Source organism: Bos taurus, chromosome 1 (genome assembly GCF_002263795.3).
Source record: "Bos taurus isolate L1 Dominette 01449 registration number 42190680 breed Hereford chromosome 1, ARS-UCD2.0, whole genome shotgun sequence".
Taxonomy (NCBI): domain Eukaryota; kingdom Metazoa; phylum Chordata; class Mammalia; order Artiodactyla; family Bovidae; genus Bos; species Bos taurus.
In genome coordinates this window covers 69,911,310-69,935,757 of record NC_037328.1, presented here as the reverse complement: position 1 = coordinate 69,935,757, position 24,448 = coordinate 69,911,310, and the positions used below count along the sequence as shown (strand labels likewise).

The 24,448-nt window shown below is 37.5% G+C and overlaps 1 protein-coding gene across 3 annotated transcripts in view; it reads left to right on the top strand.

Annotated features, from left to right (window-relative positions):
- SNX4 (sorting nexin 4) overlaps positions 1 to 24,448 on the top strand; it is a 52,913-nt gene that overhangs the window by 10,845 nt on the left and 17,620 nt on the right. For all 3 annotated transcript variants that reach the window (NM_001080281.2, XM_010801175.4, XM_010801174.2), the window contains exons 2-7: positions 1,145 to 1,266; positions 7,475 to 7,610; positions 7,688 to 7,837; positions 8,270 to 8,317; positions 16,446 to 16,501; positions 20,031 to 20,103. In NM_001080281.2, coding sequence (NP_001073750.1) covers positions 1,145 to 1,266; positions 7,475 to 7,610; positions 7,688 to 7,837; positions 8,270 to 8,317; positions 16,446 to 16,501; positions 20,031 to 20,103 — 585 coding nt within the window. The remainder of the gene's footprint in view (positions 1 to 1,144; positions 1,267 to 7,474; positions 7,611 to 7,687; positions 7,838 to 8,269; positions 8,318 to 16,445; positions 16,502 to 20,030; positions 20,104 to 24,448) is intronic.

Genomic DNA, 24,448 nt, shown 5'->3' with positions numbered 1-24,448 from the left:
AACTTGGAGCTAGTTTGGGTGTATTCAAGACGCTTCTTCAGTGGCAGGACTTCCCCGGTGGCTCAGAAGGTAAAGTGTCTGCCTACAATGCAGGAGACCCAGATTTGATCCCTGGGTTGGGAAGATCCTCTGGAGAAGGAAATGGCAACCCACTCCAGTACTCTTGCCTGGAAAATCCCGTGGATGGAGGAGCGTGGTGGGCTACAGACCATGGGGTCGCAAAGAGTTGGACAGGACTGAGCGACTTCACTTTGACTTTCTTCAGTGGCACAAAGAACCTGTGAACCACCAAGTGATGTTGTTTGATACAGACCTGGGGATGATCTAGCAAGAAAAGAAAGAGGTTTCCTGTTCTTAAAACCTGCTGTCTCAGATAGACAGGGTCCTGTGTATAGCACAGGGAACTCTATTCATTATCCTGTAATAAACTATAATCACAAATAATATGAAAAAGAATATATATTAAAGAATATCTTTGCTGTATACCAGGAACTAAGACAACATTGTAAATCAACTATACTTCAATAAAAAATGAATAAATCAATAAAAGCAATATTTATAAAAAAGAAAAACCTGCTATCTCACAGTGAAGCCTGTTAACCACTGCCAAAAAGTTTATGCAAATTTATGATCAAATATGTAATGGCTCCTTTTTAAAAATTAACCTTCTTTTAAAAAAATTTAAAATTCAGCTTTAATTTTTAAAGCTGAAAATCTCACCTTTTGTCATATAGCATTTTATATTTGATTTGACTGGTAAAATAAAAAGATGTCAGTATTGAGGATCATTCGTCTTTATAAACAGTGTTTTTAAATTTTTTCTTACGTATTTTTATACAGATTTATTCTTGGTCATTTAAGTGATATGTATACTTTTTATTTTAATTTTTTTCTCCTATAATCATGCCTACATTTTAATAATTAAATCTATGGCACTTGCTAAAATAGCTCCTGGAAAAGTTTAATGTGCTACATGCTGATAAAAAGAGGCATATCATTTGCTGATGTCGTTTAGCAACCACTAGTAATGCAAGAGATATAAAAAAGTAACCTGAGATATGTACTAATAATGGATTTGATTATAATAGTTGGGTTTTTTTTCAGTATCATTTAAAAAGTTTTTTGTTGTTCTATTTTTATTCAGATGACAGAAAATAATTTTTCGTTGAAGAAGATAGAAATTAGTGTTTCAGAAGCAGAAAAGCGAACTGGAAGAAATGCCATGAACATGCAGGAAACATATACTGCTTACCTCATTGAAACAAGGTGAGTGATGAGAATTATGTCTGAGGTTAGAAAAAGCTTTGGTAGCTGTTGATGTAAATTCTGTTGTATAATGGAATCATTTACAGGTCATTGTCTTTTAGTTTCTTTACTTTTTAACAGGTGACAAGGTTTTCTTTTACTCTGGTACTCTTAGTAGCTAAATTTGAATGTATTAATTTTGGAGGGAGAACAAAGGTTACTGGATGTTACTTGATGCTTGCTTTAGTGTCAAGTAACATCCAGATCCCATCCACATCACAGGCCTGCCCATGCGGGAGACACGGGTTTGTCCCTGGTTTGGGAAGATCCCACGTGCCTCAGAGTAACTAAGCTCATGTGCCACAACTGCCGAGTCTGTGCTCGAGAGCTCGGGAGCCATGACTTCTGAGCCCACGGGCCACAACTACTGAAGCCCGGCCCCTAGAGCCTGTGCTCCACAGCAAGAGAAGCCGCCGTGCACCGCAACTAGAGAAAAGCCCACACAGCAGGGAAGACTCAGCACAGCCCCAAATAAAATTATTTATTTAAAAAACTCACCAGAAAAGTCTTTTACTTCATAAGGAAAAAGTTAAATGAATTAAACTGTTTGTCCAGAGAAAAGCAAAGGATGTGTGTGTGTGTGCGGTCATGTCTGACTCTTTGTGACCTACCAGGCTTCTCTGTCCATGGAATTCCCAGGCAAGAATACTGGAGTGGGTTGCCATTTCCTCCTCCAGGGCCTCTTCCTGACCTCTTCCTGACCTAGGGATCGAACCCACATCTCTTGCGTCTCCTGCATTGGCAGGTGGATTCTTTACCACTGCACCACCTGGGAATTTTGCTTATTATAAATAGTTTATATAAAGACTATACTGACAAGCTCTTTTCTTTCTGTGAACTGAGAAGAAATGCTTTCAGTTAAAACAAATAGGGGGGGCTTCCCTGGTAGTCCATTAAGACTCTGTGCTTCCAGTGCGAGGTGTGCAGGTTTGATCCCTGGTTGGGGAATTAGATCTCACATGCTGTGCAGTGTGGCCGGAATATAAAAAAAATGAATAAAAAAGTATAATTCATATTTTTATAGAAAAGTAGAGGGCCTTGCCTGGTGGGTCAGGGAAGTATCCTGCCTATGTACATACATGCATATGTTTCAGAGAGATTTTTAAGTTAATTTAAAAAAAGTATGATCCCATGAGAGGTTTTTTTTTTAAGTTAAATTAGCTATTTTAAAATATCATACTTTAGAAATTTGTATTGGCTCTAGCTTTTTAAGTAAATTCTTAAAGCTAAAAAGGATATTTTTAGTATATGCCTGTTTCTTCATCCAGTTGAACAATGAAATTAGCTGTTGATTAGCTTTACTGCTAGAAGAACCTCTTCATTTCAATAATGTGGAATAATTTATAGCTGTTTACTCTTTATTTATTATAGTTGTTTACTCTTGACTTTGAAATGAATAGAGAATTATAATTCAAAAGTTGGAGTTAGAAGTGACCATCAGATCAGATCAGATCAGTAGCTCAGTCGTGTCCGACTCTTTGCGACCCCATGAATTGCAGCACGCCAGGCCTCCCTGTCCATCACCAACTCCCGGAGTTCACTGAGACTGATGTCCATTGAGTCAGTGATGCCATCCAGCCATCTCATCCTCTGTCGTCCCTTTCTCCTGCCCCCAATCCCTCCCATCATCAGAGTCTTTTCCAATGAGTCAACTCTTCGCACGAGGTGGCCAAAGTACTGGAGTTTCAGCTTTAGCATCATTCCTTGCAAAGAAATCCCAGGGCTGATCTCCTTCAGAATGGACTGGTTGGATCTCCTTGCAGTCTCTGGATAAATATCTAAGTGAATCATCAGTAAATAATGTGGTACATAAAAGATATTCAGTTGACTTTCACACTTATATTTCATTTATTTTAAAACAGTGATTCTTAAACTTTAAAATATATAGGAATCACTTGGAAAATTTGTTAAGCTACAGAATTTTGAGTGGGGTCCAGGAATTAACACATTTTAAGCTTAAGTTCCAAGTGTTTTTGAAGCAAATGAGCCATGGACCATAGTTTTATCTTTCAAATACAAAAGCTTTACATTTTAAGGTAGTCAAATTTATCTTTCTTCTTTATGACTTGTGTTTTCCCTGTCTTAAATTCTTGCCTATCCCATATCATATACACGTCCACTTTGAGAAATACTGTTTATAGATACTGTTTATAAATAGATTATTTTGTCAGTACTATAACTGACCTTCAGCAACCACAGAACCCTGGAATTTATTATTTTGGTCATGTAGAATTCTTGCTGTAATTCAGTGTTATGCAGAGTATCTTGGACACTATGAATATTGTTGAGCCTTGACATTGACTAAAAGTTCAACTTTATCACATAGCTCATCTCTTCTGTGGACACAAGAAGAAAGTCAGTTTAGCAGTTGCCTATTGTGTTACAGTTTAATAGGCTAAAATTAATAAGGCTAAGGTCATTGATTTTAATTTTTCCAGAGATTTTTATGTTTTCCTGTTCATAAAGTATGAACCCTTTTAAAATAGGTAAGAATATTGTATGTATTAATAGGTAAGAAAGCTTTTGTCCTGGGAAGCTGTATGATGTCTTAATTCTTCTAATTTGTAAAGCAGGGCTAAAGATCCTATATACTTAGTCAAATGAAATGGTTTAAACGGTTAAATTTAATTTAAATGTTGCATGTGAAACCACTTCAGTTCACTTCATTTTAGTCGCTCAGTCATGTCCGACTCTTTGTGACCCCATGAATCACAGCACACCAGGCCTCCCTGTCTATCACCAACTCCCGGAGTTCACTCAAACTCAGGTCCATCGAGTCGGTGATGCCATCCAGCCATCTCATCCTCTGTTGTCCCCCTTTCCTCCTGCCCCCAATCCCTCCCAGCATCAGGGTCTTTTCCAATGAGTCAACTCTTCGCATGAGATAGCCAAAGTACTGGAGTTTCAGCTTTAGCATCATTCCTTCCAAAGAACACTCAGGGCTGATCTCCTTTAGAATAGACTGGTTGGATCTCCTTGCAGTCCAACGGACTCTCAAGAGTCTTCTCTAACACCACAGTTAAAAAGCATCAATTCTTCGGCGCTCAGCTTTCTTCACAGTCCAACTCTCACATCCATACATGACCATTGGAAAAACCATAGCCTTGACTAGATGGACCTTTGTTGACAAAGTAATGTCTCTGCTTTTGAATATGCTATCTAGGTTGGTCATAACTTTTCTTCCAAGGAGGAAGCGTCTTTTAATTTCATGGCTGCAGTCACCATCTGCAGTGATTTTGGAGCCCCCAAAAATGAAGTCTGACACTGTTTCCACTGTTTCCCCATCTATTTCCCATGAAGTGGGGACCGGATGCCATGATCTTAGTTTTCTCAATGTTGAGCTTTAAGCCAACTTTTGCCACTCTCCTCTTTCACTTTCATCAAGAGGCTTTTTAGTTCCTCTTCACTTTCTGCCATAAGGGTGGTGTCATCTGCATATCTGAGGTTATTGATATTTCTCCCGGCAATCTTGATTCCAACTTGTGCTTCTTCCAGCCCAGTGTTTCTCATGATGTACTCTCCTGACTTCCCTTGTGGCTCAGATGGTAAAGTGTCTGCCTACAATGCGGGAGACCTGGGTTCGATCCCTGGGTCAGGAAGATCCTCTGGAGAAGGAAATTGTAACCCACTCCAGTACCCTTGCCTGGAAAATCCCATGGACAGAGGAGTGTGGTAGACTACAGTCCACGGGGTCGCAAAGAGTCAGACACAACTGAGCGACTTTCACTTCACTTCACTCTGCATATAAGTTAAATAAACAGGGTGACAATATACAGCCTTGACTTACTCCTTTTCCTATTTGGAACCAGTCTGTTGCTCCATGTCCAATTCTAACTGTTGCTTCCTAACCTGCATATAGGTTTCTCAAGAGGCAGGTCAGGTGGTCTGGTATTCCCATCTCTTTCAAAATTTTCCACAGTTTATTGTGATCCACACAGTCAAAGGCTTTGGCATAGTCAATAAAGCAGAAATAGATGTTTTTCTGGAACTCTTTTGGTTTTTCCATGATCCAGCGGATGTTGGCAATTTGATCTCTGGTTCCTTTGTCTTTTCTAAAACCAGCTTGAACATCTGAAAGTTCACGGTTCACGTATTGCTGAAGCCTGGCTTGGAGAATTTTGAGCATTACTTTACTAGTGTGTGAGTTGAGTACAATTGTGCGGTAGTTTGAGCATTCTTTGGCATTGCCTTTCTTTGGGATTGGAATGAAAACTGACCTTTTCCAGTCCTGTGGCCACTGCTGAGTTTTCCAAATTTGCTGGTATATTGAGTGCAGCACTTTCACAGCATCATCTTTGAGGATTTGAAATAGCTTAACTGGAATTCCATCACCTCCACTAGCTTTGTTCGTAGTGATGCTTTCTAAGGCCCACTTGACTTCACATTCCAGGATGTCTGGCTCTTGGGATTATCTTGGTCATGAAGATCTTTTTTGTACAGTTCTTCTGTGTATTCTTGCCACCTCTTCTTAATATCTCCTGCTTCTGTTAGGTCCATACCATTTCTGTTCTTTATCCAGCCCATCTTTGCATGAAATAGTCCCTTGGTATCTCTAATTTTCTTGAAGAGATCCCTAGTCTTTCCCATTCTGTTGTTTCCCTCTATTTCTTTGCATTGATTGCTGAGGAAGGCTTTCTTACCTCTTCTTACTGTTCTTTGGAACTCTGCATTCAGATGCTTATATCTCTTATGTGCTATTAAATATTTGTTAAATGATTGGATAAATGGGGTAGTTTTGTGGTCCAAAGAAAGTCTTTTCTATGCTTTTAGGTGGCTTCTGCTGACTTGTTTTTGTGGCCTTTGAAATAAAACCAAGTGAAAACAACTTGTAGCAGCTCTTCTAACAGCCTTTAGATGTACTGCCTATAGGCTGTATTTATCTACTTTTTAGCAAGATTTGGGCTCTGTTGGTAATGATTTTGAATAATCCGAAACTTTATATTAACCCAAGATATTTTTTTTTTAGCTGCAGTTGAAACTCTGAATTAGAATAGTTTTAGTCAGCTAATGGTTAGGTCAGCTCTTTAAAATGAATTATCATTTAATAATCCTCTATCTTGCCATGAAAGCCATTTGTATATTTTGAATTTCATATTATGTTTCCCTTTTTATTACAGTGAATTAATTTAGCAAACTTAATATATAAATGATAAAAACATTGAACATCTTGTGTTGAGCATGGCATGATGTATACATTTTCTCAAGACTTTATTCTGAGACTGATTTAGCCTCTCTGCCTTTATACTGTACATGTACAAATGCACATTTTGGTTATATGCATGTTTCTTGGAGGAACTGTAAGTTATTTTCAATTAGGAAATAGGAAGGTTCAGATAATGTTTAGAAGGCTGATGTTTTTTAATAGTCATTATGCTAGCAGAAATCATAGTCAAAATAATTTCAAATACTCTTTTTATGATTTTACCCAGCTTTCCTCCAAATTGAACTTTTATATGGATGATTCATGGCATCGTCTGCAGCTCTTTATAGTAAATATAAGACTAAAATTGATTTGTTACTTCCCTTCTTGCCACTGTTTCAGAGTTAATTGACATTTTACTTTTGTGGATCTTTTCTGGTACTTGGATGCATCTGATTCATTGATGATGTTAAATTGAGGGTTTTTTTGGTGTCATGGTCTTTGGCATGAATGTTGTTCTCTCATGGTGGCAGGAATTGTTCTTTCATTGTGGCAATTAAAAGTAATTTTTCTTTAATGAAACGCTGATGAAGCCAGACTTGCACTGTATTGTAAAGCCAGCCATTATGTTAACTGAATTATTTTACATTGAGGCTCTTGTTGAGAAGAGTATTCCTAATATGACTATTTCTCTCAAGTTCAAATAGGTTTTCTATAATGGAGCAAAGTGGTTAGGAGTGAGGGCTTGGGAATCAGATGGATCTGCGTGCTCTACCAACAAATCTTTGTGATTGAAGGAAGAGCATATACCGTGCAGCTGCTTCCTCATCTGTGAAGTGGGGACAGTAATCCCTGCTTCACCAGGTCTGTTGTAGGGGTTAAATAATACATGAAATGTTCTCAGTGCCTGGTTCATGGCCCTCCTGGTTCATAAGCATTCAGTAAATGGAGTTATCAGTTTTAAAGGAGGTTGTATGTATGCATTTGTATTTTTAAAAAACACTAGAAATCTTATTCTGTCTTTTTCAGGTCAGTTGAACATAATGATGGTCAGAGTGTCCTAACAGACTCACTGTGGAGGCGGTATAGTGAATTTGAGTTGTTGAGGAACTACCTTTTAGTGTACTATCCACATATTGTTGTGCCACCTCTACCAGAAAAAAGGGTAAGGAGTGAAATGGTGGTGTAGTTTAGAAGTAGTTAGCGCTGAGACTGTTCTTCATGATTGTTTTTTTTATCTAGGCAGAATTCGTTTGGCATAAGCTCTCTGCTGACAACATGGACCCGGATTTTGTGGAAAGACGACGAATTGGTTTAGAAAATTTCCTCTTGAGAGTTGCTTCACATCCCATCCTTTGTAGAGACAAAATCTTCTATTTGTTTTTAACACAGGTATTTTTCTTTTATTTAGTCTTTTAAAAAATTTCATTTTACTTGGGATTTTAAACATTTTAAATTGTGGACTGCTGCTGCTTAAGGATTCTCTTGGAGCCACCCTTTGTTAATTTATATGTATTTTAACAGTTTGTTTTGTTTTGAATTTCCAAAGTATTATATCATTCTTTTGGTTAACATTTTTATACTTAAAGATACTAAAGATGGTACTTTTTGGTATCACTTAAATGGTATCAAAGTTAGTCTTTAGTTTTTTGAATCCCGGATCTATAAAATTTTGGGGCTGTCTCCGGTAATCTTTTGGAATCTGGATTGTATGTGCCTCTCCCCCATCTCCCATGAAAGAAGAACAGAACGATGGGTATTTAATTTGGGATATTACTTATGGGCTATTTTACAGTGATATCTAAAGTTATCTTTAATTTTTAGGAAGGCAACTGGAAAGAGACGGTAAATGAAACTGGATTTCAGCTGAAGGTAAGGGTAATTGTATGAAATAATGTGTCATGTCCATATACAATTTCTAGCACAGTGCCATGCCTTAATGGATACTTGCTATTTACTGAATGAGTGAATGTTGGAAATAGGCTTTACATCTAATATCACTGGTAATTTTAAAGAAACAATGCGGTTTATTTTTGATTGGTGTAATTTTTGGTAATAGTGAGACTATAATGGGCATATTTATGTGTGAATTTAATTCTCTTGGGAAAGAACATTTTGAAGCAGTAATTTACGTTTAAGCTATAGATTTTCCCCGCAGTATACTCACATTATGCTTTTTATGTTTTTTTCTTTCCTCTGTCCTTGTCACTGTCACTTTTAGTGGTGCCCACGTAATTGCTAACTCTATTAGATAGAAAAAACACTTCTAAAGGGTTGAACTTGGGTTTTCTTATCTTAGTAGGCTAAAAGAGTAGCCATCAGTCATGCTTATTTTGTATACTGAGACACGGTGGCCAGTTTTGAGTGGGCATAGGATTCATTTTGTATCAGTGATACAGGTTTAATTAGATTTTGATTGCTCATCATATTGATCATTAGAATTAGTGTTTGGGAATGGAACTGTTACCTAAAAATTAAAGACCATGTCAGTCATAAGATGACTACCCTCACTCTGCTCTGCTCTCCCCTCCTGGTTTACAAAAGTAATTTAACACTGCATATTTTTAAAAGTTTTCATCTTTTATGTAAACAGAATATATAAGAAGGAAAAGTAATATAAATTGATATATAAATTGATAAACAGTTCATATGATATTGCAGTAACAGAAGTTCAATAGGTTTAGGCAGCAAGAACAGAATGTCTTTACAGTAATTTTCAGAACTAGAGATTTATGCATTGGCATATAGGTATTTTAATTTTAACACAAAAAGACAGGAGAAAACATTTTTTTCTGCACAGAAAATGTAATTAAGTATCTAATTTTGTCATAAACCAATTTTAACTTACTGGTTCAACTTATGAGTTATCTGAAACTTCAGATAACATGAAAAAATTAGTGTTTTCTTAGCTGTAACTCACTATAGTGCTCAAAGAGAGAATAATAGAATTTTGAAGATGATTTGAAATAACTCTGAACTTTAAAAAATTGTTTATATTTTGATAGAATTTTATGAGAACTAGTCCAGGATTTCTTAGGAGCTAATAATGAAGAAAAGAACAAACTAAAATATTTTTTTGGTGATGCTCTTTATATAATAGAAAATTTAAAAACTGTTAACTTTTTAAGAGTTTCATTGATTTAGTCATTATTTTAGTAACTGGTTATCAGTTGTTTGTCCTTAGCACAGTTTTTGGGCGTAACTGGGTGGCCTTGAGAAAATTCATGAATTTTCCCATCCATTTAGACTATTCTGTTTACAGAGTGCCTTGAATCTTGTGTGTCGGTGCTACCTAAGTGTTTAGATATAATGTTTTATATTTGGGTAGCCTTACGGTAAAATCCTAGTTTCACTTTTATAAAATCTTTGAAAGGTAATACTCTGTTGAGTTCAGTTCAGATGCTCAGTCGTGTCCGACTCTGTGAATCGCAGCACACCAGGCCTCCCTGTCCATCACCAACTCCTGGAGTTCACTCAGACTCACGTCCATCAAGTCAGTGATGCCATCCAGCCATCTCATCCTCTGTCGTCCCCTTCTCCTCCTGCCCCCAATCTCTCCAAGCATCAGAGTCTTTTCCAATGAGTCAACTCTTGGCATGAGGTGGCCCAAGTACTGGAGTTTCAGCTTTAGCATCATTCCTTGCAAAGAAATCCCAGGGCTGATCTCCTTCAGAATGGACTGCTTGGATCTCCTTGCAGTCCAAGGGACTCTCAAGAGTCTTCTCCAACACCACAGTTCAAAAGCATCAATTCTTTGGCGTTCAGCCTTCCTCACAGTCCAACTCTCACATCCATACATGACCACTGGAAAAACCATAGGCTTGACTAGACGGACCTTTGTTGACAAAGTAATGTCTCTGCTTTTGAATATGCTAAGTTGGTCATAACTTTCCTTCCAAGGAGTAAGCGTCCTTTAATTTCATGGCTGCAGTCACCATCTGCAGTGATTTTGGAGCCCCCAAAAATAAAGTCTGACACTTTGCACTGTTTCCCCATCTATTTCCCATGAAGTGATGGGACCAGATGCCATGATCTTCGTAATACTCTGTACACAGTGTTAATAATTTGAAAAGTAGGAATTGAAATGGACTAGACATAAAATGTATAGGGAGAATTTGGAAACATTTGCAAGGAAATGGAACCTTTTGGACGAACACATGCATGTTTGTGCATGCATACATTCAAGCATGTACATGCATCTGTGTATATCTATATATATATATAGAGAGAGAAAGACTCACTTCTCTTATCTGGAGGTTGTGTATTTGGTAGTTATAACTAACCTGATCACAGTCAAAAGGTGGGATTTAGAACTGACTTCTGAGATGTTCAGATGGATGTGACATAACTTACTACAGTGTTTACAGATATACTTTGGTCCTTTCACATAGTATCCAATTAATTTTATTGTAGTTATCCAAACACACGACTACTTTTAGTCGGCAGCCTACTAGAAAGTTTTAAAGGTCTAAAGGTGCATACTGCTGGAGATAGGCATACTGTGACGATAGTGAGAATTGACAGCGAGCCTGCCGGTAAAGTATAACAGTGATATGAGCGTCAGACACTGCAGTACTGGGGTCTGTGGCATGGTGCCGAATCCCCACTCACCTTTGTAGCCTCTCGGGCTTCATTGCATCACAGGTGGATTCAGTATTAGTTGTTTATAGTGGTTACTTTGAGGCTTCCAGAGAAGGTTGAATTGCTGTCTGAGTACTTATAATTCAGTGTTTTTTCTTCTTCTTCTCCTTCTTTTTAGCATGTAACTAGTATTTTGATGTAAAAAATTTTTTTAAATTCAGTGTTTCTTCAAGTGTGGTCAGTTGGCTTCATGAGTCTCAATATGTTGGGATTGTTCAGAATACTGAATCCTAGAATTCATTGCAGGCATATTGACTCCCATGGGCCAAAAACTTGACAAACATTGTTGTAAGATGACCGATAATGTTTTTAGGAAGATAATTTTAAAAGATTATCAAAATTGGTAAGAAAAAAAAGTTTAGAACCAAAAGCAGCATTTTTTTTCTGAATATCATTAACATTAAATGTTTACTATGTGCTTAAGCACTGTACTCTGATACAGTGTTCATGGTTTTTTTGCTGGCAGCTGCCTCAGTACCTTTGAGGTTAGTTCAGTATTATCCCAGCTTTTTAGGTCAGGAGAAAGTGACTTAACCCACGGTCATATAGTTATAAGTGATAGAGGCTGAATTAAAGTCCAGGCCTTCATAATTACCATCCTGTATTACTTATCTTTTCACTAGCTACTTATATAATTAATGTATATAAAGATGATTGGTAAAGGAATGTTGGAAACTATATTTCAATGAAAATGAGATTGTTCTGAGTCAGACTGGAACTAATATAGTGTTATAGGTCAATAATGAAAGTGAAAGTGAAGCCACTCAGTCGTGTCCGACTCTTTGGGACCCCATGGACTGTAGCCTATCAGGCTCCTCTGTCTATGGGATTTTCCAGGCAAGAGTGCTGGAGTGGGTTGCCATTTCCTTCTCCAGGGGATCTTCCAGACCCAGGAATTGAACCCGGGTCTCCCACATTGCAGGCAGATGCTTTACTGTCTGAGCCACCAGGGAAGCCCAGGTCAATAATACTGCAATTAAAAAAAAGAATATTTGAACTTGGCTATTGGATTGTCATCATCAAATTGAAATAATAGCTTTAATTTCTCCCTTTTAGACATGTTTAATCTGTAGTTTGGGCCTGCTGCTGCTGCTGCTAAGTCGCTTCAGTTGTGTCCGACTCTGTGTGACCCCATAGACGGTAGCCCACCAGGCTCCCCCGTCCCTGAGATTCTCCAGGCAAGAACACTGGAGTGGGTTGCCATTTCCTTCTCCAATGCATGAAAGTGAAAAGTGAAAGTGAAGTCGCTTAGTCGTATCCTGACTTTTAGCGACCCCATGGACTGCAGCCTACCACGCTCCTCCATCCATGGGATTTTCCAGGCAAGAGTACTGGAGTGGGGTGCCATTGCCTTCTCTGAGTTTGAGCCTAATAGTTTACATTTTCTTAAATATTTTGAGTATTATACTCAACAGGATAATTGTAAAAATTTAGTTTTATAAAAGTCTGTGCTTTATTTTTTTTTGGCCATGCTACATGACTTGTGGGATCTTGATTCACCAACCAGGTATTAAACATTCAACGGAGGCCCTTGACAATGAGCACACAGAGTTCTAACCACTGGACCGCTAGGGAACTCTCTCCCCTCCCCTCCCCTCCCCACTCTTGTTCTTCATTTAACACAAATATGAGCAACAGACTTTTTCATCACTGTTGTATATTGGCATTCCTTCGTTTTTCTTGGATGTCTATATGATAACTTCTGTTAATTCACTGAAGGGAGAGCAGAGAGTTTCTCTTTAGAGTAATGAACATATTAACTAGTTACTTTAGTTTAAAGAAATACCATTTTAACCCAGTTACATGAAAGTAAGTGTCATCCATATGCCCAAATCTTAAATGAATTTAGGCTGACTGGGAAGTATCTAGAACCTTGTTTGTGGCTTGGAGCAGGAACTGCCACAGACAAGATCTGAGCCTTTAGGATCTCTGCTAACTCTGGAAAGTCCAGATGCTAGGTACCTACAGACTGTCGGATACTCTTCTAGGTGCTGTGGATCCAACTGTGGATAAGCTGGAAACATTCATAAGCCCCGTGTTCTTATGGAGCTTATACTGAAGTAGTTGAAGTTGAATTAACATCTGTTTAAGATACTTTAAAAGTTATAGGTGATAAAACAGAAAACAGTTGTTGTGAGATAATATGACAGCTGGAATTTTTTCCCCAGGGATTATTTTGAGCTATGACAGTATAATTTATTGTTCAAATGGAGACAGTTTTGAGAATAAAAAGGGGCTCTGTTAATAATTAGGTTAGGACAGCAGGTGTAAACCAGTAGTACTGTTCTGGGCAAACTGGGTCACATGGTTGAAGAGAACACTTGAGCTGAGACCTGAATAATGAGAAGCCTGCAGGGGAGTCAGCCTAAGGGTCAAGGAAGAAGAATGTTAGAGACAGGGCAAGCTGGTAATGGTTTACTAGATAAGGCTTGGAGGAAGATAAGAATCTGAAAATGAAGTGGAGGAAAGACAAGGTCTAGCACAAGAGAAGTATAGTATGTAATAGGGATTGGAAAGGGAAAGGGAGGTGGGGATTAAAGAATATGGGAAGGTATAAAGTTGGGACTGTAGAATAGTCGGGGTTTTTTTTTTCTTTTCATTCATCCAGTATACTTATTGCATGTTTTTCTTGTGCCAGGCATTGGGAAGTGTTGGGGATACAGGAATGAAAATGCAGTTTAAAGTAGTGCCACGGCGGCTATTGTGCAACTCTCGGGGCCCTATTCACATTGTGTTTTTCTTGTGGCTCTTATATTTTCATGGACAGCTAGGAAACAAGCAAACAGCCCAAGGGATTTCAGACAGTGCTGTAGTAAAGGAGACAAAGTAGGGTGGTATGAGACAGTGGTGTAAGGGCTTCTTTAGATACTTAGTGGGGAATCTGATAAGATGGATGAACGGTAACCTGTCAGATTTGGGTAGGGCTTCCCTTGTGGCTCAGCTGGTAAAGAATCCGCCTGCAATGTGGGAGACCTGGGTTCGATCTCTGGGTTGGGAGGATCCCCTGGAGAAGGGAAAGGCTACCCACTCCAGTATTCTGGCCTGGAGAATTCCATGGACTGTATAGTCCATGGGGTTGCAAAGAGTCGGACACGACTGAGTGACTTTCACTTTCACTTAGAGATCTAGCTTTGGGGAGAAGTTTCTGACTTGATGACATTTTAGGCAGTTTCTCTTTGTATGGAATCTTGTGAAATGATGAGCAGATTGAGTGGGGTATTATGATGGACTGACCTGACGGTGTTTGGTAAGCAAGGTTGGGATGGTGATGGTTTACATTTTATATGCCTTCTATAGTGGTAAATTGGTAATATTAAAAGTAAAAAGTAAATTGGTGGGATTCAGTATGAGATTCAGAAAAAGATACACATGAAAATTTTCTTTTTTTACTGATGGGTTTATGTACTTTCATCCTTATTTAAAGAATCTCATTTGCTTGTGCCTATAATGTCACATTGGTAATTTGAAATCACTTAAAGAACACAAGGGAGTAATATATGCCTTAAATTCATATATGCTGTGATTGAAAGGACTTTCACATGCATTAGTTCCTTGGCCCTTCAGATGTAAGAAATGTCAAGAATTGGTAAAATATCCATTTATTTATTAAAAACTTTTTTTGGGGGGGCCATGCCACACGGCCTGTGGGATCCTCATTTCTTGACCAGGGATCCAACCTGTGCCCCCTACATTGGAAGTGTGGAGTCCTAACCCCTGGACTGCCAGGGAAATTCCTAAAATACACCCCATTTTAGAAATAAGAGAATCCCCTGAATTCAGTGACAACTTAAGCTTTAGATATTCTTGATAGCTCTTTGAGTTGCTTTTGGTCTAAAGTTTTAGGATGCTGGATTTGTGGAGTGGTGTATTATTGCAGTTTGTTTTTTTTTTAAGCTCTGTAATCTGGGAAGCCTTAGTTGTTCTGGTTTTTTTGTTTTATTATTTGGGGAGTATTTGTAATTAGGATTTGTAAGTTGGAATGATATAAAATGTTCAGGATGATTGGTATTTTCAAAACCAAATCATGTTATAAAATTGTTAACCGATTGAGCTACACCTTTTGTGAACCCTATTCTTTTGTGCCTTGGTCAGGGGAAAAAATACATTTATGTATATATTTTAAATGAGGACATAGACAAAGAGGATAACTTCGGATATATTAAGTATAAGTTTATACAGTGAAATTATTATTTAGTGTTGATCCTTCTGTCTCTCCTTTGAAATAAGGTAGAAGTGAAGGGGTTTCCCAGGTAGCTCAGTGGTAAAGAATCTGCCTGCCAACACAGGAGATGTGAGCTCTATCCCTGGATCAGGAAAATCCCCTGGAGAAGGAAATGGCAACCCACTCCAGTATTCTTGCCTGGGAAATCCCATGGACAGAGGAAGCCTGGCTGGCTGTAGTCCACAGGGTTGCAAAGATTTGGACACCACTTAGCGACTAAGCAGCAGCAGAAATAACTAAAGGTAGTTAAATAGTTGTGTCAGAATATCTAGAAATAAGTAAAGATTGTTTAAAAGTTGTGTTGTAATACTTTCTGTCAACTAGAAAGGAATTAATTTGATGTCATCTAGCTTGTTTTTCGGAGAAGGCAATGGCACCCCACTCTAGTACTTTTGCCTGGAAAATCCCGTGGACGGAGGAGCCTGGTAGGCTGCAGTCCATGGGGTCGCTAGAGTCGGACACGACTGAGCGACCTCACTTTCACTTTTCACTTTCATGCATTGGAGAAGGAAATGGCAACCCACTCCAGTGTTCTTGCCTGGAGAAATCCAGGGACGGGAAGCCTGGTTGGCTGCCGTCTATGGGGTCGCACAGAGTCGGACATGACTGAAGCGACTTAGCAGCAGCAGCGGCTTGTTTTAATTTAGTACAGGCATTTCCATATTTCTTTCTTTTCCTAAAATACTGATCATGAAAATGAGAAAAACCAATGTACATTTGGTTTAGATTCCGTCTGAGAATGACCCTCAGTAATGCACAGGCTTCAAAGCAGTCATTTTATTTAGTTTATATATACAGATCATTGTTTTTCTTGATTTAGAGAAAAAGTAAACTACTTTTTGACACAACCTATTCTGAGTTATAATAATGCAGAGCTGTATGCTTGCTCGCCTGTTGGTATTTACAGTTGTTTTACTTTGAAATCATTAACTGTCATGTATTCAATATTAATTTATAATATTTTTGCAGTGTTTAAAAAATAACTACTGGGTGTTTTGGGGGTATGTTTAATGTGTTTGACACAAATAACATGAAGAAAAGTATACTTGAATAGCTTAATTCTAAAGGGAAAATAAAACTGTTTGGATTTATACCCTGAAATATAATTGTATTAAGTGAATAAATTATTTTTTCCAGGCAGACTCCAGGTTAAAAGCGCTTAATGCAACATTCAGAGTGAAAAACCCAGACAAGTAAGGTTTTGTTTTAATAACAGTTACAATGTTGTTTTGAATGGTGCCTATCAATCTATTTAATTTTTCATTTCTGAATGTATGCACTTTATTTGCTAAATATTTTAAATAGTAATTCACATTAGTGAAATCCTTTTACAGTCTAAAACTGATTTTGAAATTTGATGATTTTATTGGGATTAAGGTTGTAAGTAACTGACATTTTAGAAAATTAAACCACTGCTTTTTCCTGGAAGGATTTCTTAAGTGTTATTGAAGGTATCAGAAAAATGAGGAAAGTAATTTTAATTTCATATAAAATAGGTTTTTCTTAATAGACTTTGCTTGTCAGATATGTGCAAAACTCAAGATAATATCTATTTTAATAATAAACTATCTACTTTGAATGCCAAGAAAACTTGATAAATAAATGTATACTAATATAATAATTTCATGGAGCTATATCTATATGACAATTACCTGACTTCATTAATGTTAGTTTGGAGTTTGTGAGAGCATTTCTGTATTAAAGGAAACTGTGTATTCAGAAATAACTTTCCGGAGGGTGGAATCTAGGTATATAAGATTTGGTTTTGTTCATTCTCGGAATTTGCAGATAATTCAGGCTCTTCATCATACGGACCTTTGCCTGAAGCTTAGTTCAGTTGTACTTTCCAGTTAGAAATGTGCTTAGGTGGATGGGGTTTCTCCATACTTGGCGACCAAGTTTACAAGGTCTGTTAGAATTTCTCTAGTCAGGCCTTCAAGCCTTAACTTCTACATAGTGTACATTCTTAGCAGATAGAGGCCAAGTTTGCATAGTCTGATAGCCTGTTATGCTGATTTTCATAAACCATAACACATTAACATAATGCCTCTACTTTTTAATATAACTTTTGAATATAAGATGTAAACACTAATATTTTAAAGTTTGGTAATTAGGAAATTGTGATGGTAACCATTGAGGTTTTCACTTTTTTAATAGACTTTGTTTCTTAGAGTAGTTTTAGGTTCCCAGAAAAACTAAGTGAGACATCATACAGAACTCCCATGTCCCCTCTGCCCCTACACTTGCATAGCTGTTCCTGGATACACACAGCCACCCCTGGTATCCCTTTCCAGCGTGATACATTTGTTACGATTGATCAGCTTGCATTGAATCATCATGATGCCTGTCAAAGTGCATAGTTTACATCAGGGTTCACCCTTGGTGTTATATATTGTATGGGTTTTGAAACATGTACAATGACATGTATGTATCATTATACTATCATGAAAAGTATTTTCATTGTGCTAAAAATCCTTTTTGCTCTCCCTTTTTATCTCTTCCTCCCCATAACCCTAGCAACCACTTATCTTTTTACTGATTCCATAGTTTTGCCTTTTCCAGAATGTTGTATCATAGTACGGAGCATTTTCAGACAGACTTTTGCTTTACAGTATGCATTTAAGATTCCACTGAGGTTTTAATAAAGGTTATGACATCCATAATATATAATAGGTGTTGTCTAGATTAAGAACTAAAATTATGTCACCCTCCAAAAAAAGCTTTGGAAAATTTAAGCAGAAGAGTTTATGACATTGGTGAATGTACATTCGTTAGAGGAGCATGTAGATGAGACAGTTTAAATTAATATTTTAATGTAGCTGTTAGTTAAATGTTTTTTAATGTAATAAAAAATGTATTGTCAATTGTATGTTTGTCTTCCCTTTTCTGACCTACCCATCTTTTCTAGATTGCTAAATTTTGTTTAATATCCATATTATAGAATTTTAAATGTGATATGGCCAATAACATAACCAGGGCAGTTTTTGCTCCTAAGTTCTTGTTAAAGTATATAATTAGTAATAGAATTTGTTTGCCTTAAGTTTTAGATTAGAGAATTATCTATCAGTCATTGTTGTAACAGATTTTTAATATATAGAATCTCTGTTCTAGGTCTAGCTGGCCCAGTAAATTAATTATTATTCATACTGTTATTAAAATAGTTTATATCACTAAAATACCTTCTTTCTGTTCTTTCTTAAAATCTAGAAAACCAGAAAGAGTTTCAGAGGGAATACCAAAATGATACTCCTTCATGCATGTTTATTTTTCTTTACACTGTTCAAAGCAGTGAGGAGGAGGACCTCGAGTCTTCTACTTTCTTGTGGCAGTATTTGGCTGATATTTAGGAGGTAGACCAAGTGAGTAATAGAATGTATGGCATGAAAGAGAGGAGAAGGAAAACAGGTGGCACCCAGGTTTCATTCTTTAAACTGCTAGGGAGTACAGAGGAGAGAGATTTGATGGCATGGGGGAAGATAAGTTGAACTTTGGATATATAAGCAGCCACTAATATCTGCTAGCCACTTGGCATTACAGATACAGCATTTAGGACAGAGTTTGGGGCTGGAGATAGATATTTGGAGTTAAGCAGCATGTAGATCATAATCGTGAAGCTTTGTGAATAAGTCACATAGAGTACGGGCTTCCCACATGGCACTAGTGGTAAAGAACCCGCCTACCAATGCAGGAGACCCAGGTTTGATCCCTGGGTCAGGAAGATCCCCTGGAGGAGGGCATGGCAACTCACTCCAGTATTCTTGCCTGGAGAATCCCATGGACAGAGGAGCCTGGTGGGCTACGGTCCATAGAGTTGCAAAGAGTCAGACACGACTGAAATGACTTGGCACATACGCACACACATACAGTATGTAGACCAAATAATTGGTTGTAATATGGGCAAGGACCTAGGGCTGAACTCTAAAGAAACCAGTGCTTGAAGGGTGTTTTCCAAAGTATAATCTGAGGATTACCAGCATCTGAATCCTGTGAGTGAGTTTGTTATAAATTCAGATTCCTGAGTCCCACTAGGGCCTCTGTGTACAGTTATGGTGATTATTCATGCCCTCTTTTACTGAGAGGCCCTCAGTTGTGTTTCTGGCAAATATTTTAGGAGTCCTTTGCACACTAAAGTTGGCAGCATAAGAGATGGGTGAAGGAAGTCAGTCCTGCAAAGGAGACTTTAGGAGTGACCAGAGAGTAAAAGGAAAATCATTAGAAATTAACAATGATGTCAAGGAAATAAGTTTTTGAGGAGGGTGAAGTAAGCTGTTACATTGCTGGAAGAGCAGTGGTATCTGAAGTTTCAGGTCGTTATGGAGAATGGCAGATATTAGATTATAGAAACAAAGATTACTGAGCAGCATGAAGATTAGGGTTAGAGATCATGAGTTTATGTTTGTACCAAAAGATTTTTTTAGCACCATAAATTTTCTCCTGATTTCTTTTTTTCCCCAGTAGTTTTTCATACCAACAAATTTTATCTCTATCTCCGTTCCACGGTGTGAATTATAAAGTATGACATCTTTTCTCAGCTTTAAAAATATCTAAAGAAAATGTGGTTATTTAATTGTAGAACTTTTTGAGTTTGTATCAGTGTGTAAATGTTTAAGGCTAGCATATGGTTAAATAGAATCAGTTTCATTATTCTCAGGAACTGCTGTTTTGTCTTTCAGTTTTTGACTGCTCTTCATGAAAAAAATGATGTTTTGTTTCCTATTTCAGGAGATTTATTGAACTAAAACACTATAGTGATGAACTCCAGTCTGTCATCTCACATCTTCTTCGAGTCAGAGCTGTAAGTGGTCACCAGAAGCTTTTTGACAGGTGTTTTTATGGAAGTGCTTCTCATTTAATCATTATGTTTTTAAGTAATGGAAGGTGTTTATGATGAATAACTGATTTTTATATTCAAATTTGGTGTGTTATTCACCTAAATAGCATTTTTTAAAAATTGTGAAATTTTTTCTGGCATAAATAACTTAAAGAATTTTAACCTATTGTTTTTTCTGTAGTCTATATATGGTTTCTTGTTTTTTTTTTTCTTAGTGTATGGTTGTTTTGACATTTATCAAAGTGCCTACCATTTCAGCATTGGAATATAATATTGTGACTTTGATGTACATATTCTTTTATTCTTTCAAGATTTTTTTTTAAGGTTGGTGAATAGTTAATATTAAGCCATTCTGCATCTGTGCTCTTAAATTATACTAAATAAACTTATGTAGGGTAATGGTCTGCTATGACATGAGGAACTAGAAATATACCAATAATGATTGTACTTACCTGTAGAGTTTGGCTGTAATAGACATGGAGAAATATATTTTTGGGTAGATTAATGTAGTACCTGAAAAATATCCTGTGGGGTAACCTAGAGAAAACCTTAGAACTGGTCTTAAAGGCTTTGAAAGACACTGAGTTACCAGGTCTATGATCATATCTTACACTCATTGGAATCATCTTGAAATGAAATATATTATCTGGGATTTGTTTTAATGAAAGAATCTGATGGTAAAGGGTGGAGAGTAGGGTCAATTTTAGATGCAATTTAATTGGCCATATGATAATTGTTGAAGGTAAATGTTGGGAAATGGGAGTATATCCTACTATCCTCTACTTTTTGTATGTTTGTATGAAGATTTTCATTAAAAGTATAAAAAAATAAAGTAAGGGAACACTCCTTTTGAACTATCCTCATATTGACCCAATCTGTGTAACCGTCCAGAGTACTATAGGACTCTTTATATAAATTGTAAGATACTTTGTAGGAAAAGAAAAAGGTACCTATGAGAATTACTAGGATAGAGTCAACAATGGGGTATTGAAAAGGACTTGTGAATTGATGAGATAAAATTTCTAGGCCTCTAGTTGCTTTGAAGTTACCTAAACAAATAAGGCAGCAGTTCTTAATGGAAAGTGAAGGTGGGGTCAGAGACACCCCAGAAGACTGGAAGAACCCTTCATACTATTTTTGTCTTCTGTCAAAAAACCTGGAGAATTTACTTAAATTAGAGGTCTGGCTGATTATGAAAGCTGTTTCCTCTTAAAGACGTTCCACCAAAGGGAAGAGGGGGCACACTGTAGAAGGTGTCATGCCACAGGAAGCTGGACGGTGCTGAGTGTCTTGGGTAGGCAGAGGCACACGGTTAAGCAGTCACATACCAGCTCCAGGTATTGAGAGGTTCTCAAGCAGTCGTTCACATCCAGAAGAAACAAAGGGAAAAGGCAGAAAAACCAGCCAGAGTCAGATTTATCGGAAATAGCAGAGATGAGTTGGTGAATTGAACAAAGTGTAACAGTTAAAACCCAGAGAATCTGTAAAATGCAGGGAATAAGTTTGAATGATATCTAAAGGAGGGAGGAAATAACTGTCACTGTTGTGAAGCTGTGCTGCAGATCATCTAGCCTGCAAGAAGGTATGGGTGATTGCCCTCATAAAGCAAGTAAGAAAATTATCACAGTCAAGGTAGGATATCCAGTGATCATATTTGGCTTTCTGCTGAAAGTATATTTTTGAATGTGATTAATACTTAATAATCTTTAGAGATCATGATAAAATGTAATAGTGATGTTACAGAAAATTTTGAGTCTCACACACAGCTGTTTCAATACTTTGTACATTTCATTTTGAGGGCTTCCCTCGTGGCTCAGTGGTAAAGAAACTGCCTGCCAGTGCAGAAGAGGCGCAGGTGACTTGGGTTTGATCCCTGGGTTTGGAAGATCCCCTGGAGAAGGAAATGGCAACCTACTCCAGTATTCTTGCCTGGGAAATCCCACGGACAGAGGAGCCTGGCGGGCTACAGCCTGGCGGGTTGCAAAAGAACATGACTTAGTGACTAAACAAGAGCAGCGCTTCATTTTAGCCCTGTTGTTCTTCTAACTATTTTTAACCATGCCAAGCTTGTTTCTGGTCTTTTATTTGCTGTTTCCTGGGCCTGTACCATTCTTCCCCCATGGATCCTCACTTGGCTTATTCTTTTGTTATTCAGTTACTGGTTCAAATACCTCTTGAGAGAAATTATCTTTCTTGAGCATCCTATATAAAATGTGGTGCAGGTTTCTATGGTTTCTGTCATTTTCCGTGATTCCGAACTTGTTAATTATCTCCTCTACTAGTATATACGTGAGCTCATAAGAGCAGGAGCTTTATTTTCTCACTGCTGAATCCTGAGAATAATGCTGGACTCAAATAGCACCCACTATGTATTCATTGAATGGATGAATAAATAAATGTATGTGCTGACAGTTTTATGTTTTAAAAAATCTTGAAAAGCAGTAAGATAAATTGCTTCTTGAACTTAATTATAACCAACCAAGGGGAACTGGTTAGTAATGTATATATGACAAGAACTTTTAAAGAAAATGACCTTGTCATCAAAGAGCTTGTAATACACAAGTAAGAGAATTCTGGGTATAGATATTTGCCCTAGACTTTATGAAAACAGGCTTCAGAAACTTAATTGACCTGAAAGACTGCTTGAGCTCTTCAAAGGTAAGACAGCACTTGATAAACAAGATAAATGCCAGTGAAAAATATGGAATAGCTAAAATCTTGATTTAGCACTTGATAAACAAGATAAATGCCAGTGAAAAATATGGAATAGCTAAAATCTTGATTTATACTAAAATTAGGAAAAAGGCTTTTTAATCATTGACAGTAACATAAAAGTTAAAAATGGAAGGTTAGAACCCAACACTGGTAGAATCCTGAAAACAACAGAGATCACCACAGGGAGGGCCTTTTTGTAACATTCAGTGTCACGAGAAGAAGGCTTAGACACTGTTGGAGACATGATGACTTATTAACAGATAAAAAGAAAATACAATTATTTGGCTGTCTTTTCTGTTGAGGAAAATTCTTTTCAAAGTCTTGATAGAAAAGGCAAAAAATAAATGACTTACAGGTTAAAGAGTTAATATTTAAGGTATTAAAACAGAACCAGAAAGGGTGGGTAGTCTTAGATTGAGAGGAGCTGGAGTTAGCACTTTCTCTGCTGTTTACTAAGTTCTTCAGGCCAATCCAGAGACCTTTCAGAGTTTGTTTTCTTGGAGAGTATCTGCCTGGTACACAGTAGGTACTGCATAAATATTTGTTATATGAATGAGTGTGTTATTCATAGAGTTGTGATATTCGGATGAGATAATCCATGTTTCATAAACTAAAACAAAAGGAAAAGGTACTAATATCTAATATTTTGAACCGTGGTGTTGGATAAGACTCTTGAGAGTCCTTTGGGTTGCAAGGAAATCAAACCAGTCCATCCTAAAGGAAATCAGTCCTGAATATTCATTGAAAGGACTGATGCTGAAGCTGAAACTCCAATACTTTGGCCACCTGATGTAAAGAACTGACTAATTGGAAAAGGCCCTGATGCTGGGAAAGATTGAAGGCAGGAGGAGAAGGGGATGACAGAGGATGAAGATGGTTGGATGGCATCAACGACTCGGTGGACATGAATTTAAGCAAGCTCCAGGAGTTGGTGATGGACAGGGAGTCCTGGCATGCTGTACTCCATGGGGTTACAAAGAGTCAGACATGACTGAGGACTGAACTAAACTGAACTGATCTAATATTTATTATATTTACTGTTGTATATAAGCCAACTATGGTGTGTTATTTTTACCTAAATCTGACAGTGGCCCTTTGAAAGTAGGTGCTATGACTGTCCCCAGTTTATAGATAAGGAAGCAAATCCCTTATTTTCTACAATCATATTTGCTGCCTTTCTAGGGGAAATCAAATTTAGAAGGGAAGGAGGATTGCTTGACTTTGCTAATACGCTAACTATGTAAATTGAAAGTATTGAGCTACTATTTAACATTTAATTTGTAGTCATTTGTATAGATAACGTATCTAGTGTTTGTGAAATACTCGGTGATGGCAATGTAAAGTCTTAGGTACAACTCCTTTGGGAAAGATTTTAGCAGTACTGTCATGAATCTTAAATCTCATGATTGTTGCCTCCTTAGGAGATAATTCTGGAGAAGGCAATGGCACCCCACTCCAGTACTCTTGCCTGGAAAATCCCATGGACGGAGGAGCCTGGTGGGCTGCAGTCCATGGGGTCGCTAAGAGTCAGCCACGACTGAGCGACTTCACTTTCACTTTTCACTTTCATGCATTGGAGAAGGCAATGGCACCC